This window comes from Grampus griseus, assembly GCF_964374135.1.
Source record: "Grampus griseus genome assembly, chromosome: 17".
In the NCBI taxonomy this organism is placed as follows: Eukaryota; Metazoa; Chordata; class Mammalia; order Artiodactyla; family Delphinidae; genus Grampus; species Grampus griseus.
This window is the reverse complement of record NC_139011.1, coordinates 78,151,609-78,167,351: the sequence shown is the minus strand read 5'-3', so window position 1 is coordinate 78,167,351 and position 15,743 is coordinate 78,151,609. Positions and strand designations below refer to the sequence as shown.

General features: G+C 43.2%; 1 protein-coding gene across 4 annotated transcripts in view; it reads right to left on the bottom strand.

The window, feature by feature from the left end:
- LOC309835196 (transcription elongation factor A protein 1) overlaps positions 1-15,743 on the bottom strand; it is a 60,574-nt gene that overhangs the window by 43,316 nt on the left and 1,515 nt on the right. For all 4 annotated transcript variants that reach the window (XR_014297969.1, XR_014297970.1, XM_082674587.1 and 1 more), the window contains exons 3-8: positions 10,004-10,069; positions 8,130-8,177; positions 6,259-6,329; positions 3,839-3,912; positions 2,396-2,497; positions 905-1,081 (exon numbers count right to left, since the gene is read on the bottom strand). Coding sequence is in view for 2 of the 4 variants with exons in the window: in XM_082674587.1 (XP_082530713.1) it covers positions 905-1,081; positions 2,396-2,497; positions 3,839-3,912; positions 6,259-6,329; positions 8,130-8,177; positions 10,004-10,069 (538 nt within the window). In the remaining 2 variants the exon portion in view is untranslated. The remainder of the gene's footprint in view (positions 1-904; positions 1,082-2,395; positions 2,498-3,838; positions 3,913-6,258; positions 6,330-8,129; positions 8,178-10,003; positions 10,070-15,743) is intronic.

Genomic DNA, 15,743 nt, shown 5'->3' with positions numbered 1-15,743 from the left:
ACCTCCTGTCCCTTCCTGCCCCGAACCGTCTGTCCAGTGTTCTCCAGTGTGGTGCACAGTCTCATCCACACACACACTGCCGCCTGCGTCTGCCCCTTGAAGCCTGTGTGCTGACTCAGAGGCACCGAGTCTGGAGTCCTGGCATCTGTGTGTTTGTTAAGCTCCGGGGGAGGGGGGGGCGGTGGGTGTGCTTTGAAAACCACTGCTCTGGACCTTCAGCCCCTCCCTCCTGGTACCCGGCGTGTCGCCCTTTCTGGATTCAATGCATCATCAGGGGCTCAACTATGTTCTCAGTAACGCCTAGAATCCCAGGTTCCCCATCTTTCTGGATAAGTCATATTACTACCTGCCTTCTCTGTCCCAAAGCAAATGATTTCGCCAGGCTGACAGGTGCAAAAAATGTTAACTTGGACTGTCTCAATGCTTAGCAACTGATTTTTTTTTTTTTTTAGCAATTGATTTTTATTCTAGTCCTTTTCAAGCCTCCAAACCTATCCTGACAACCCTCATTCTTACGATCACCCGTCTCAGTGTTTCAGAGCACTTTTAAAAAACTCCTAATATAACACATACCACATTCTGCTTTCTATATAGTTACTTGGATATATATCCTTCTCCCTATTCAAAATTTTCATTTTAAGTAAACTACTTTAGATTTTAACAAAGAAATGATTTTATTTGTCCTTGAATTATTTACAGTGTTTACATGTAATAAGAAATTAGTGAATGTCTGTTGAATTAAGTTGCATAAACTTTGATCTAAGTCCTACTAACCTATGGTTCAATGTGAATTCATTAATTAACTTCTTGAAATCCCCAAGCAGTCAAATGTTATTTATCTTGAAAATATCACATGCAAACAGTTGCAGACGTGTCCCTATAATCACTGCTTCCAAACACTTACCTGTTGACATGAACTGTGCGTCATGCCTCCATAGGTTTTGAAGGTTACATTGGTTGGATTTACCAATGTCTTTAGCCTTTCAGCAGTAAGAGAACCAAACATTAGCGGAACTAAAGGATCCGAATCTCCATGGCACTGAAGAATAGAAATGTCTCTATTCACGCCACTGATAGGACCCTGCAGAAAACAGAACAGGACTATAGGACCATTTATCCAAGCGTGTGGAGCGTCATGCTCGGCACATACAACACGTGCTTGCTCACGTTACAGGTTATCTTTGGCCACAGAAATAAAATTCCTCCCATCCTTATACCCCCCCATCTCTTTATTTAGACTTTTATAGGACATATGATTACCCTGCCTTGTGCTGTATGTTTTCCTAATGAATCAGTTCCTTGAAACACATTGTATCCTAATCATATGTTCGGGTGGCTGGACACAAGAAGTATGTTTTAGCTGAGTCATGTTCTTTGCAGCTCTTATTTGATTCTTTCATTTTATTTTTTCTTAAGAATGTGTATTTAATTACTTAATTAATTAATTAATTTTTATTTTTGTCCACGTTGGGTCTTCGCTGCTGCACGCGGGCTTTCTCTAGTTGCAGTGAGCGCACGGGCTTAGCTGCTCCGCGGCACGTGGGATCTTCCTGGACCAGGGACTGAACCCGTGTCCCCTGCATTGGCAGGTGGATTCTTAACCACTGCGCCACCAGGGAAGCCCCTCTTATTTGATTTGAATAAGAAAGTTAATAAACAGCACTTACTATGTGCAAGACACCAAAGGGTTACTATACAGTGGTAAGAAAAAACCCCTAGGTTTAAGGATGAATTTGGAAATAAAGTAACACCCGCGTCCCCCACGTGTGCTACATGTTGCTTTATACTGTTGAGTATCTAGAAATTGCATTCTACACTAGGATTCTGCCACCAAGCAATGAACATACTGGGCATTCAAAAGCATCATTTCTATGTGTGAAGAATAGCCCTAATTTTGATATGTATCTTAAAATGTACCAAAGACTTCAAATATAGAATTTATGACAGTAAGGGCTTCCTTCCTCCTTCCCTCTCCCTCCCTTTCTTCCTTTCTCTTTTTAAGGACTCATTTCTTATTCTATTCCATGCAACCCACGGTAGAGACAGTGCAGTATACAGGTAAAGCCTAGCGATAGTACATCACACAAGTCTACGGCAGTTCTTTTTAAAAACGGGTGACTGATGTAGACTACGGGCCTTGAGTGACACTGACGTGTCACCGTAGGTTCACTGGTTAAAACAAATGCGTCCTGTGCTGTGAGATGCTGATGGGGGGCTGTGCGTGGACGGGGACGCGGGTATATGGACACCTTCTGTACTTGCCGCTCAATTTGTTGTGAACCTGAAACTGCTTTAAAAAATTAAATTTATTAATAATCATAACGTGACGGTGTCCTCAACATCATCTGCCACCCCTCCGCTCAGTGACGCCGCGCTGCAGGCGTGCGCCAGGCACCTGTGGAAAGGAAGCCCGCAGGGGCAGCCAACAGCTGAGAGCGGTGACGCCAGCCAGCTTCTGCTGCGTGGTCAGTGCCGTGTACAGAGACAAAGCTCCTCCCTGGAAAGACAACAGGGAAAGTCAGTGGGACACAAATTCTGCCGGCAGCAACGGGAGTGATGCTTGTTCTCAACACCATTCATAAAAAAATCGAAGCGGGTGGCTGATGCCCAATACAATAGGCAAACTGGTAGAAATACATGCACGCCCCGCCATGTCCACAAGGACCTGACTCTCCACGGTGAAGACCGTCGTGAGACCACAGCGACTGCCCAACCAGCCAACAGCAGAGCCCGCTGCTGCCCTGACAATGCCGTACAGAAGTTCCGAACTTATAGTTACTGTTTTCTTTGTTTTGGCTGCACCATGCATCAAATGGGATCTTAGTTCCCCAACCGGGGATCCAACCCACACCCCCTGCAGTGGGAGTGCGGAGTCTTAAGCAGTGGACCACAAGGGAAGTCCCCTAGAGTAACTATCTCCTCCTCAGCAAACACGTAGGACCAAAATCTGGTCTTAAACTGGTATTACTTTCCAAAACAAGAACTCATGAGAAGAAGCCCGCGGCGGACACCTCTGGAGCACTGGCCGCCAGCTCACAACACCCGTATGCTGGGGCCTGCGTGCCCTCTGACCCGTGCTGTTACCAAGACTGACTCTGCTCCCCTCCCAAGGACGACCCCACCATCTACTCAAGAACGGGAACCACTGAGGGATCCTTGAACATGGGGTGCGGCTGAAGCACCCCCGACCCAGGGACCAGGACAGATGCAGCGGCGGTCAGGAAGCGGCCGGCACAGCCCCTGCGCTATGCAGTGGCGGTCAGGAAGCAGCCGGCACAGCCCCTGCGCCGGGGTCGCTTTGTGGGAGTCCCTACCCTGATCTCACCCCACCGGGATTACAGGGAAGTCTGCAGGGCTCGACCACTGAGAATCTGTGACAAACAGAGGGAAGGAATTCTCCTGTCTTCGACCTTTTTATTCCATTGCTCGTCTGCTCCTGGGAAGGGGACTTACACCTGCGTTTAGGCAGAGTTTCGTTCAGAGAGATACAGAGTGTTAACTCAGGCCTAACTGCATGTGTACTAGCTATTTTAGAAAAATACATTCCAGGTTCCAATCAGTTTCCTTAAAAAATTGACTTTCAAGACATAATCTATAGGGTGAAGGCTATCACTGAAGAGAGAAAACTAAAAAAGGAAAAGAGCATGACACACTCTCTAATTAATCAATCATTATTTCTGGTCCATTCAAACTTAATTCAGCATTAACAGTAAGCAATATATCAGATTCTAGAACATCTTCTAAAAACAGGACTCCTCCATAGAAAAACGATGGAAACTACAGACTTCTAGATAAATATACTGATGACGCCGACATATCACCCAAACTTTTATCTTACCTGAGAAAATCCTCCCAAAATAATTCTGTTAGAAGGAATGCCATTCTTCACCTCTTGGTCTATCAAAGCTTTTACTAAAAATAACATAAAAGTTAAATCACCAATACTTTCAAAGTTAAGCCCACTGATATAATTTAAATAGAAAAAAATTAATAACAGAAAACCACAAAGTACATTAAAGGTCAAAACAAGTGAAAGACTTGGAGCACTCTATTAAAATACAAAACTAGAGTGGATTTTCAAAAACTCAAGATTTTGCAGCTGTTACTTAAACTTAAACTGTTCAATTATTTGTTGCATAATCTGTAAACAAGTTTTTTCTCGCATCAACAGATGGGTACGGATAGTCCTTTATCCATGGTCCATTCTGCTCATGTACATTTTACAGTTCTTTCTCTTCAATGAACCATAGGCATTTGTACCTAAAAGCTGTTATTTTAAAATCGTAGGTAGTTAAGTAGTTTACATGGTTTGTGACTGACGGTGTTTAAACAGTTCACTATATTATTTTAAAAAAAAGAAAAAAAGACACAGTATACTTTTCCCTATAGCCAATAAACAATGCGGGAGAAAAATCAAATGAATTCTTTTGTTTCTGCAAAATACTCTGACATGCATCATTAACTGTATTACTTGATTAACTCCTAGAATTTCCTTTTTCTTTATAATACTATGTTTTTGATAACTGCACCTTTTACAAATTTATCTCCTCTCATTTTTGACATATGTGTAAGTTTCATCTTCTTAAGATGAAACTTGCCAACTTTATATTTCCTTTTTACCAAAACCCTGCTTTTATTAGAACACTGCAAAAACCCCAAAGCCCAAATTAAACGTTTTTTTCTTTTTGTATAAATTTAGTTCTTAGTTAGAATAGGCTGAAAAGCAAGTGGTACCCTGATGAGTGTGTGGAAAACGGGCTAGAGGAGAGGACAGGAGTAGAGAGGTGAAAGCCTTGCTGAGAAGCCTGAGGCTTTACTGAGGGGGAATGCAGGGCCTGGGCGGGAAAGGAGATGCAGGTGGGCAGCAGCAGCCCTGCGCTGGGGAGGAGCAGGGAGCTGGGGCCACTTTCCCTCCGTTTCAAACGGCTTCACTCCTCTGGTTACACCAAGCGCTGAGATAAAGTTAAACCAGGTATGGTGACAACAGTCAGCTGTGGAGTGACGGGTCCTGATTCCAGGCCCTGGACGCACCCCGAGCCCTTTCTTCTTTGTTCACGGGCACATCTTCCCGGCCCCAAATGGAGACACCCCTCATTCCTAACTCTGGGCCTCAACCCGATTCTCTCCAATCAGACATCACGTCAGACACGAAGAATGCCACGGGCCAACCCTACCCGGGGAAGGGACTTTCACCCTGCAACCCACTGGGCCTGGCCGTCTGCTCCACAAGGCCCACCCTCCCTGACAACCCACCCCCAGACCTGACACGAGCTCTATTATAGGTTGACAAAACCCTAGCTCTAGGAGTGTAGCATTGATCCACTTTTCGATGGTCCTAAAAGTCAGTGTCCTTGGTTTGACATTCCTTAATATCCAATATGTTTTGAATGCATCTTCCCTGTCTTAAAGTTAAGAGTTCTTCTAAAAAATAAAAAGATTTTTAAAAAGGAACCTACCTACCGTTTTTGGTTTTTAAATGAGTTTTGAAAATTTCCAACAAATGTGAAAATAGGAAGACCGTGCAGGGTTCCCTGGGTACCTATCACCTCGCGTCTGTAACGAACGCCTCACAGCCAGGCCTGCTGCATCGAGGCCACCAAGTCATCACCCAGGTCATGAGGGAGGCCGGCCTGGCCACCGCGTTGTCTACTTGTCAATGTTGCAGTACATACGAGTCAAAGACACACGTGCTTCTGGGCATGGGCTAAAACCAGACTTCTCCCGGTAAGTTAGTGTTCTTTATGCTTTCACCCCACAAGTAAGCGGGGTTACCATGTTCATAAGTGAGGACGTGACTGGAGACCCTGCAAAGCAGAGCTCATACCGTTACAGGAGTGCCCAGTGAGATGATTTGTAGGAATCGCCTGGCAGGTCCAGTAGTGTTCGAGCAGGGGCCCCTCACTAAAACTAACCATTACCATAATTTTCGTTATATATCATGACATCATTGGTAGCCTTATCTATGTCCTTATTTCAAATCTCTTTAATGACAATAACTGGTCACAGCCATCAACCATGCTGCGATTTTCTCCACTGGCCTACGTCAGTCAAAGCAAAACGACGCATCCGACAGCACTCAAGCCTGACAAGTGCCGTTCCTCCCCACATGCCTCACCTTCACGGGCCATTATTAACGAGTCAAACAAGACAGTGAGCCATCAGAAAGGAAGGACAGCACCACCTGCGTTTACATAGTATGTAGTATTTCATCAACAACAACAGCACGACTGAATCTACTATAAAACTTTTCTTACTTACCACTTTCTGCTGCCTGTTTAATTCCAGTTTCATCTTCCTGTGAATCTGGTGAAAGCCCAATGATGTCAAACCTGGAAAATAAGGCAAAATTCTAAAAGAATCATTCAATTCTAAGAATATCTACTCTTGATAAGAAGATGGTAATTTTAGAGAAAAAAGGCTAACCAAAGATATTCTCTAGAACATTAAACTCAAATGAAACTGTTTCTGGGGACTTCCCTGGTGGTCGAGTGGGTAAGACTCCGTGCTCCCAATGCAGGGGGGCCTGGGTTCGATCCCTGGCCAGGGAACTAGATCCCACCTGCCACAACTAAGAAGTCTGCATGCCGCAACTAAAAGATTCCACATGCCACAACTAAGACCCGGCGTGGCCAAAATAAATAAATAAATATTAAAAACAAAAAAAACTGTCTCTGGAGGCCAAACGGTCAACTTAAATGCGTGAATGTGACATCCTGTAAGTTCCCCTCACACCAACTAGATACAGATTGTATTAAAAAGTCACAGTACCATGTAATTTTAAGGTAGAAACACCTGGAGAATGACCTAGTCCAACCTGACACCTGACAGGAGTCTCAAACCACAGCCCTAAGATCTTTGGAATAAACTCCAGCCCCTCGCTTCCCTCCTAGTGCATCGTAAGTCAGCCGTCTGGAAAGAGCTACTTCACCACGGCACCTGCGCACGCGCGGCCCACACCTACTGCACACAGGCCACCTCCATCCACATTCTGCAAAACCCGTCACCACGCACTGCAGCGACCTCAAACCGGAGGCTGGGGCCCTCCTTTGGCCCTGACTACCTCGCTACCCGCTCGGTGCTTCCACTATGGTCTCGAGCAACGTGAGGTAGAAACTTTGCTTCTGGACAGGAATTGTGCCAGAGCGGGAAGGTGGAAGAATCAAAGGTCAAGGGAGGCAGGAACCTGTAAAAGTTGCCAAGCAATGTCCAGCAGATAAAAACGAAGGTGCAGGGTGGGTTCGAGGTGAGTGGGAACAAGCAGAGGACAAGGTGGCGACAGGCTGGAGTCCCCAGGAGGCCTCAACAGGCAGTGCAGAGACGGGGGAGCAAACTCCCAGGGGGAACAACTACGCTTGACAGTCAGGTCTGAAGTAAGTGCCTTCAGAGATGGAACAGTTCCAGACGACAAAGCCCAGGGGATGCTGTGGGTGCCTGAAGCTGAGAGAGGAAAACGTCAGCGGAAAGAGAAGAGTCCAGGAAGTGACAAGCCGGTCAAGGCTTGTGAATGGGTCACTGACATTGGATCCCACAGTCACCTGAAAGGTAAGACGGTGGCAGGAGCTAGAGGGGAAAGGGAAATAGGAATCGGGTGTCAAAGTCATCAGTTTTGAACAGACCTGACGGCAGATCTCAGAGCAGCAGGAAGAAAGCATGGTCTGTAAGTGGCTCAGAGAACAAAGAACCGACTGTAAAGCACACAGGGAACGCCTGACATCACGAATGTCTCGAGAGGGCTCAGCAGGAATTGCTTTCCTTAAAAACTGGCCAGCTCTCCAGGAAGGCAAGAAGGTGGGAGGTGGAGAGGCCATGGCTTCACCAGAGTGGATGCCACATGGGCGCACGAACACGTTTGGGTACTGAAATCAACAAAGGTTTATCAAGCAGTGAGAGGTGCTCTCTGCGGTATCTCTATCCACCCACTCTCTCCTGTTTCTCTACCTGTTGGTGCAGCTCCTTAAGATTTACCCCAAATCTAACATATAAAACCTGAAATAGTCGAATAAAGGTTAAATTTATATAACTTTGCAACTTAAAAATAATTAATTAAAAATTGCTATATGCAAAAGCACTTCTGATTAAAAAAAAATATAAGTAAAAAGTTCTTATTGAATAAGTGAAGTCTTACTTACCAAGAAGGCATGGCCATGTTCATATTTAATGTTACAGGCATAACTGGTCTACATGGGGAAGAAAAAGAAAAGGAAAAATAAGTATAGTATACCAAAGTACAAAACCTGATAAATTCCATCAACTGAAGATGATTACTTGAGGCTCTCACAAAATTGAATGCTACAATTTGAATAGATGAGCTGCTTCACTGCACGTACACCTGCACAATTCTGTTCTCCACACCCTCCAAATGGTTCTCAAGACAGAGCCGCAGCTGGAATGGACTAAGCTTGGCGAATAAACAACATCTTCCTTCTTCAACATCTTTATTTGATACTTTCAAACCAGACACGAGAAGGAAAACAGTAACCAAGACAGATGGAAATTTCTGAGACTCTGACTAAGGGGCTAAGGACACAAGCAACTTACTGCACAGGAATGGTGACATCAATTCCCATAGGCTCAAATTACATTTTTGCTTATTTTCTAGTTCTTAGCTATGTACCTGCTTGTTTAAGAGACCTCTAAATAAATAAGGGAAATATAAGTCTTGCCTAAGTGTCCATTATACCCAACTCAATTCTGTGATGAAAAACTTGCTGGACAACCTGAATGCAGCTAGGTACAAAAGGAAAGAAAACCAAATACACTCTAACTACATCTCACCACCATCCTCCTGACTCATGAAACAAGTTTACCTTAGAGGTCACAAAATCTTAGCAAAATTTCCACGAAAACATAAACTTCCCTAGGTTGGGAAATAGCCTTAAACTAAATTCAATCTTGGAGCCAATAACAGTGTAGCAGAAATTCCAACACCATCAAGAATTCTGTCTTGCAGACACAGAGAACAGACTTGAGGACACAGGTGGGAAGGGGAGGCTGGGACACAGTGAGAGAGTGGCATGGACATATATACACTACCAAATGTAAAATAGATAGCTAGTGGGAAGCAGCCGCATAGCACAGGGAGATCAGCTCGGTGCTTTGTGTCCGCCTAGAGGGGTGGGATAGGGAGGGTGGGAGGGAGACGCAAGAGGGAGGGGATATGGGGATATATGTATATGTATAGCTGATTCACTTTGTTATAAAGCAGAAACTAACACAACATTTTAAAGCAACTATACTCCAATAAAGACAAAAAAAAAAAGAATTCTGTCTCTGGCATGAGTCAGATTAATAAGGACACCGCAACCCTTTCAGGATAAAAAGAGGGGGGATGTTTTCTTACATAATCTCGTATTTTTCCTCTTTCACATTTATCGACTCTGCTGCTACGACCACTTCCGAGGATGAATTACTAAGCTATCAGCATGTATCTCACCCCACCTGTTTCTTCATGGCTACTGCTTCTCAGCACACTTTGACCTAAGACTTGCTCATCTTAGTGATTTTCTGAGTTTGCTCAAAACTTACTAGTTTCTTTCTGACACCGACAAATGTCTTCAGAATTCAAAATCAAACCTAACAGTCTCCAGAGTCTGTGCTCTTTCCACGCTGCATCACATTGCCTCGAACTGATCAAATTTAGGCGTGTTTTCAAGGTAGTGGAGATTTCTCCCAAACCTGATAGGTAAATCCCCTTCAGAGACAGCTCATGGATGTCCTGAGAACTTAACAGCACTTGTATGTCTACAAAAATTTTTCTGGCTGTGAGTTCAACTGATCTCCAAGAGAGCATTATTTTAAATTTCTCAACAAAAAGGATAAGAAAAAAATTCAACGTAACCAGGACACATTTTAGTTTCACAGAACTTACTAATCTTTATTTTGAATCTGAACATTTAAAAGATAAAAATTAATTATATTCAAATGCTTTGCTGGAAAAGTAAAGCTATCACGATTGTTCCTCTCCAGACTCTGAATCCCAAGCCTGAAAACTGAAAACACTTACGCGTGCGGGCAGATGTACTTGATGTGGGCGCTTCTGATACCTGCAAAGGCTTCTGCCCACCCATGCCTGGTGGAGAAACCACATGAATAACGCCATTAGATACTGCTTTAAATTCCAGTAAGTTAATAACAGAAGAGTAAATCTGTGAGGGTAAATTTCAACCCCTTAAAAGACCACCACCAATCTAGAAACAACCCAAAGCTTATGATTTCAGCTTCACCTGCGGATAAAAATGATCTCTCGTGATTCCTGAAGAGCAGTGTTTTCTCTTGCATATACTTCACTGGGCTTTATAATTTATAAAATACATTTTTTAAATCTCTTTATAACCTCCCAACAATGTGCCTAACAAAGTAGGCAAGACATGATATAATTCATTTTATATGAAGAAAAAATTCTCAGAGGAGTAAAGTAAAGCAGCTGTCTGATATTTCTCCATGCTTACTACACCATTAAAAATAACAACCTATGGGACTTCCCTGGTGGCGCAGTGGTTAAGAATCCACCTGCCAATGCAGGGGACACGGGTTCAAGCCCTGGTCCGGGAAGATCCCACATGCCACGGAACTAAGCCCGTGCGCCACAACTACTGAGCCTGTGCTCTAGAGCCCGCGAGCCACAACTACTGAGCCCACGTGCCACAACTACTGAAGCCCGGCACGCCTGGAGCCCGTGCTCCACAACAAGAGAAGCCACCGCAATGAGAAACCCACACACCGCAACGAAGAGTAGCCCCCGCTCGCAACAACTAGAGAAAGCCCGCGCACAGCAACGAAGACCCAACGCAGCCAAAAAAAGAAAAGAAGTTGAAAAAGTAACTTTAATTAACGTTCTCTCCTTATGCGTATATGTACATATATATGTTCAAAACAGAATATGAGGCGTCATCAAAATCCTTCTGGCCAGAAATAAACAGTTAATCTTTCTACGTATTTCCTTCCAACTTTTTCCATGCATATCACTTGAGAAATAGATTTCACAAGAATGGAATGATACTATACATACATACAGCTCCCTGTGTCTTTACACTTGACATTACACCTGATACTTTCCACATTTTACCTCTATTAGAGGGTAAAATAAAGGTAACTTAAGACCTTTTTGGATTAAATAGTTTTGAAATAAATGTTAAATGCTTTTCTATTAACTACTTCTCTATTTTAATCCACCTTCCCCCAAAATGTTAACGAAATACAGAAAACTTAGTAACATTATGAACATTAACACTTATGTAACACTGCACTGAGTCAGGCACTATTCTAGAAGTTATATATGGGTGCGTGCATGTGCGTATGTGTGTTTCCATGTGGGTTCGTGTGTGTGTGTATGTGAGACTTTAGTGTGAAAAGTACAAAACATGTTGAAAGAAATGAAAGAAGATCTATATAATGGACATCCTGCATTCTGGAAGACTTAATATTCTTAAGATGGAAGTGCTCCCCAAATGGATCCACAGTCAATGCAATCTCTACGAGAATCACAGCTGGCTTTGCAGAAACTGACAAGCTAACTCTAAAATTCATTTGGACACTCAAGAGACCCAGAATAGCCGATCTTGAAAAAAAAGTATTGTTGGAGGACTCACACTTCCCAATTTCAAGTTACTACAAAGCAACAGTAATAAAGATTGTGACACTGAAAAGACATACAAATCAACGAAATAGATTTGAGAATACAGAAATAAACCCTCACATTTACGGTCAGTTTATTTCTGAACAGGGTGCCAAAACAAATCAATGGGGAAGGAATAGTCTTTTCAACAAAAGTAACTGGAATAAGTGGAAACCCACGTGCAACAGGATGAAGTTAGACTCCTACCTCACACCATGTACAAAAATTAACTCAGAATATAGCAAAGACCTAGATGTAGGAGATCAAACTATAAAACTCCTAGAAGAAAACATGCGAAAATCTTTGTGACCTTGGACGTGGCAATGGTTTTTTAGACGTGAAGACAAAAGCACAAGCAACAAAGGAAAATACTTTAGTAAATAATGAACGAGTAGGAGTCTTGGGTTCTAGCCCCAACTCTGTCTCTATCTAGAAGTGTGGCCTCAAACAGTTCATTCAGTCCAGTGGTTTTCGAAAATGTGTTGCCGTCTGGGAACTTGTTAAAAAGTCTGGGAACTTCTTAAAAAGTCTGCGTACGCTGGTTCCTCGATTCCAGCCCAACACCACAGGCTTTTTCCTAGTCGGTCCCCCTTCCCGTATTCGTAATTCCGCGAGAAAGCTGGCTTCAGCTCTGGCAGCTCTGGGCCAGCAGTGCAGGTTGGGACCTGCCTCCCCCCAGGTGCCCCACCCATAGTCATGCTTCTTGCGTGGGAACACCCCCTCCCCTCACAGCTGACCGTGACACCGGAAAGCACAGCTCTGACGAAGGGGAGCGGGGAAGGAGAAAGCCAGGCCCTCTTCATGGAAACCCCTCCCTCCCCTCCGTATATTCCAGGCGTCGCTGGTCTGTATCGCCCATCTGTGTGAGATTTTTCTAGGCCAGATTGTAAAAGTTTACAAAACAAAGTTTCAAAGGCAGAAGTGGTTAAGTGGGTCAGATCTTACTGAGAGGTCAAATAAGGAGAGGATTGAAAATAATACTGTAGACTGCCAACAAATAAATACCAAATGAAGGAATTTTTTAAAAGAGCATTATTTGGCAACCATCACAATAACAGATCCAGACAGCAATCGTTAATGGGTGCTAAATCCACAGGTGAAAAATTGGTGAGAAACAGATATTTTCAAAAAATCCAAGTATCTCCCCACAAAACACTTTTTAAGTGCAATTATATTTATTAATTTTACTGTGGAGAAACCTGGCAGACACTACCTTAACCAGATAATGAAACACAGTATCATCAGCAAAGGCACAAAAATCAACACAGTGTGGTCCCAGGACCACCACAGCAACCTCTGCGGTGTCCCTGCCGAAAGGGAGACGTCACATAAACCCAAACTGAGGGACATCCTACCTAGGAACTGGCCCATAGGGGAAGAGTGTCAAGGTCACCAAAGACAAGAAAATGGACTGCTCAGGACTGAAGGAGCCTCAGGAGACGTGACAGCTCAATCTAACTTGAGATCCTGGACCCAGAAAGGACACCACTGGGTCAACCCAGGGAAAGGCAAGTGGGGCTGGTGGATGTGATGGTAGCTTCAGATCAGGGTTAACGGCCTGATTGATGGTTACACCATGGCTAGGTGGCCATGTCCTTGTACTTACAAAATACACACTGAAGCTCTATGGAGTCATGAGGCAACATGTCTGCAACTTATTCTCAAGCGTGTGAGAAATGTTAACAACTGCGTAATCTGAGTGACAGGTAGAAGGACCTCTAAATACTATTTCTGCAACCTTCATGTAAATTTGAAGTTATTTTAAAAGAAGTAGTTAAAAATTTTACATGACAACACAACGAGGGAATGTAACCCTCGAAGTCAATCTGTGAGTCCAAACTACACAAGTGGGGAGGGGCAAGCTAATAGACATCAAAGGAGTGGCAGGATTAGAAAATCACATCACAGTAACAACCTACTCCAGCAAGAATCATCCACAGACGCGAAAAATATCAGGTGAAAGTCTGATGTACGATTTGCATCTCCCCACGACTCACTCTACCTACACAGGGAGAGTAGGTGCCGTAGAGAGACCCAGAGGAAGAAAGAGACCACCTTTATCGCGTGATCCAGGTCGGCATCAGTAATGGGACGGAGCGTCCCACGTGCCTCCTGACGTGATGCAATGAACAGGCCGTACCATGTACATGGTGTTCGTACCAAAAATGCACAAGCTGAACGTCATCGTGAGGAAATGTCAAATAAACCTAAATGGAGGGACCAGCCTGATCCCTGCAGAAACGTCCATGTCATGAACGCCAAAGAAGAGCCGAGGGACTGTTCCAGATTAAAAGAGACTGAAGAGCCGCAGCAGCTCAGCGCAGTGCGGCTGGGATGGAAGTGCAGGCGGACAGGATTACTGCAAAGGACACGACTGGGGCAGCTGCCAAGGTCTGTTAGACGACAGACTAGACCGGATAACAATGTTAAATGGTGCTGAATCTCCTGAATTTGGTAATTTTCTGTGGTTACGTAAGAGACTCTGCTTGTTCTTAGGAGATACATGTTGAAGTCTGGAAATAAAGAATCATGGCATCGGCAATTTATTCTCCCAAGTTTTGGCAAACACAGTAACATATTCGATAGAGATCAGTGAATCTGAGTAGAAGGTTTTAAGGAATCTGTTTTATTCTTGCAACCCTTCTATAAATTTGAAAGCATTTCAAAATAAAACACTTTTAAAATGCTATCAAAAATAAATATGTATCTCTGGGTTGTTCAACTGTTTTTCACTCTCTTCTCAAGCATATTTGTATTTGAATTTTTTTTGTAAGACAAATGTAACATTTTCATAATCATAAGACAAGCTGTTTTTATTTTGGAAGGAAAACTGATCTTAGGCAATATAGTTTGAACTAACACATTTTATTATACATGTTATGCATAGAAACAATTTTGTGGTCAGATGTGTTTCCTGCAGAACTTTCCAGAGCTTTAAACATGCTAGTGCATACCCAGTAAATCTTCTACAGGAGACTATGCCGTATCATATTTCCTAGACACTAAGATATAATCTAAGTGGCACCACTGAAAAAAAGCCTTTTATAAAAAAAAAAAAATCACCACCACAATAAACACACATATCGTAAGATGAATACCCATCTCAGTAACATAAAAATGTGGGGGAAATGACATATTAGAATTGAGAAAATATAGAATTATACAGGGTCCCCCAATCTTATTTGGCCATCAGAGACTTTTCATGAGAACACAGACTGCAAGACCCAAGTTCCCAGACAGCACACACCTTGGCTGGTCCTGCAAAAAAGAACCTTAACCAAGAAAGGCAAAGCTGCCCATTTCCATAGCTGAGTCGCTTAATCCCTATCATCCTCTACGGTAACCTGACAAAAGAACTTTAGTCCTCCAAAAAGTAACTCAAACATTGAATTGCCACTTGTCAGATCGGCTGGTTCTGAATTTCGTCATGTGCTCATGGAAGCAATCTAGCGTCAGCTTTCTTTCGTGCCCTCCCCCAAAGTAAATACTGTCAGAACTGGAGACCTCTACTTCTTTATATAAACTTAATTCTTAGTCAAGATGTCATGGCTGCTCTTGGTGTTTTTAATCTCACATTGTTCATTTTTTTCATCACTTTCACTCTTAACTTCGGTCTAAAGAATCTGGCTAAACTGGGGTCCACAGAGAATCTTTCTACAACTGAAGATTTTACCCCCTGGACTGATTCTTCAGACCCTGAAGCTCTCTTTATTGGGAAAGTTACAGGTGAACTAGATCCTCCCTGGGTCTCAGCATCAAGAAGGGTTTGGTGATAAAACAGAGCTCCTCTAAAACCTCTGTTTAGAAAAATAAATAAATAGTAAAGTAAGTCTGTCCTTTTCATAGGACTACCTGATGGCCAGAAACAGTCCTATAACCTTTCCCATAACTCCATGCAAGGCATGTGTCATGTACCTCTACTTGGGAGGCATAAAAGGATATTAGGAATCACTTTCAAGAATTAATCTGGCCCAGTGCCTCCTTGCAAAGATTTAATAGTTTCTTGGCTATATTATCAAAATTTATCTTCACTTTTCCTCTAATTCTTCAATTTTGTAACAATGTTATAACAATAATTTGCTCGAAGTTTCAAACAGATAACCACTGATTTAAATTTTAAAAAGCTCTC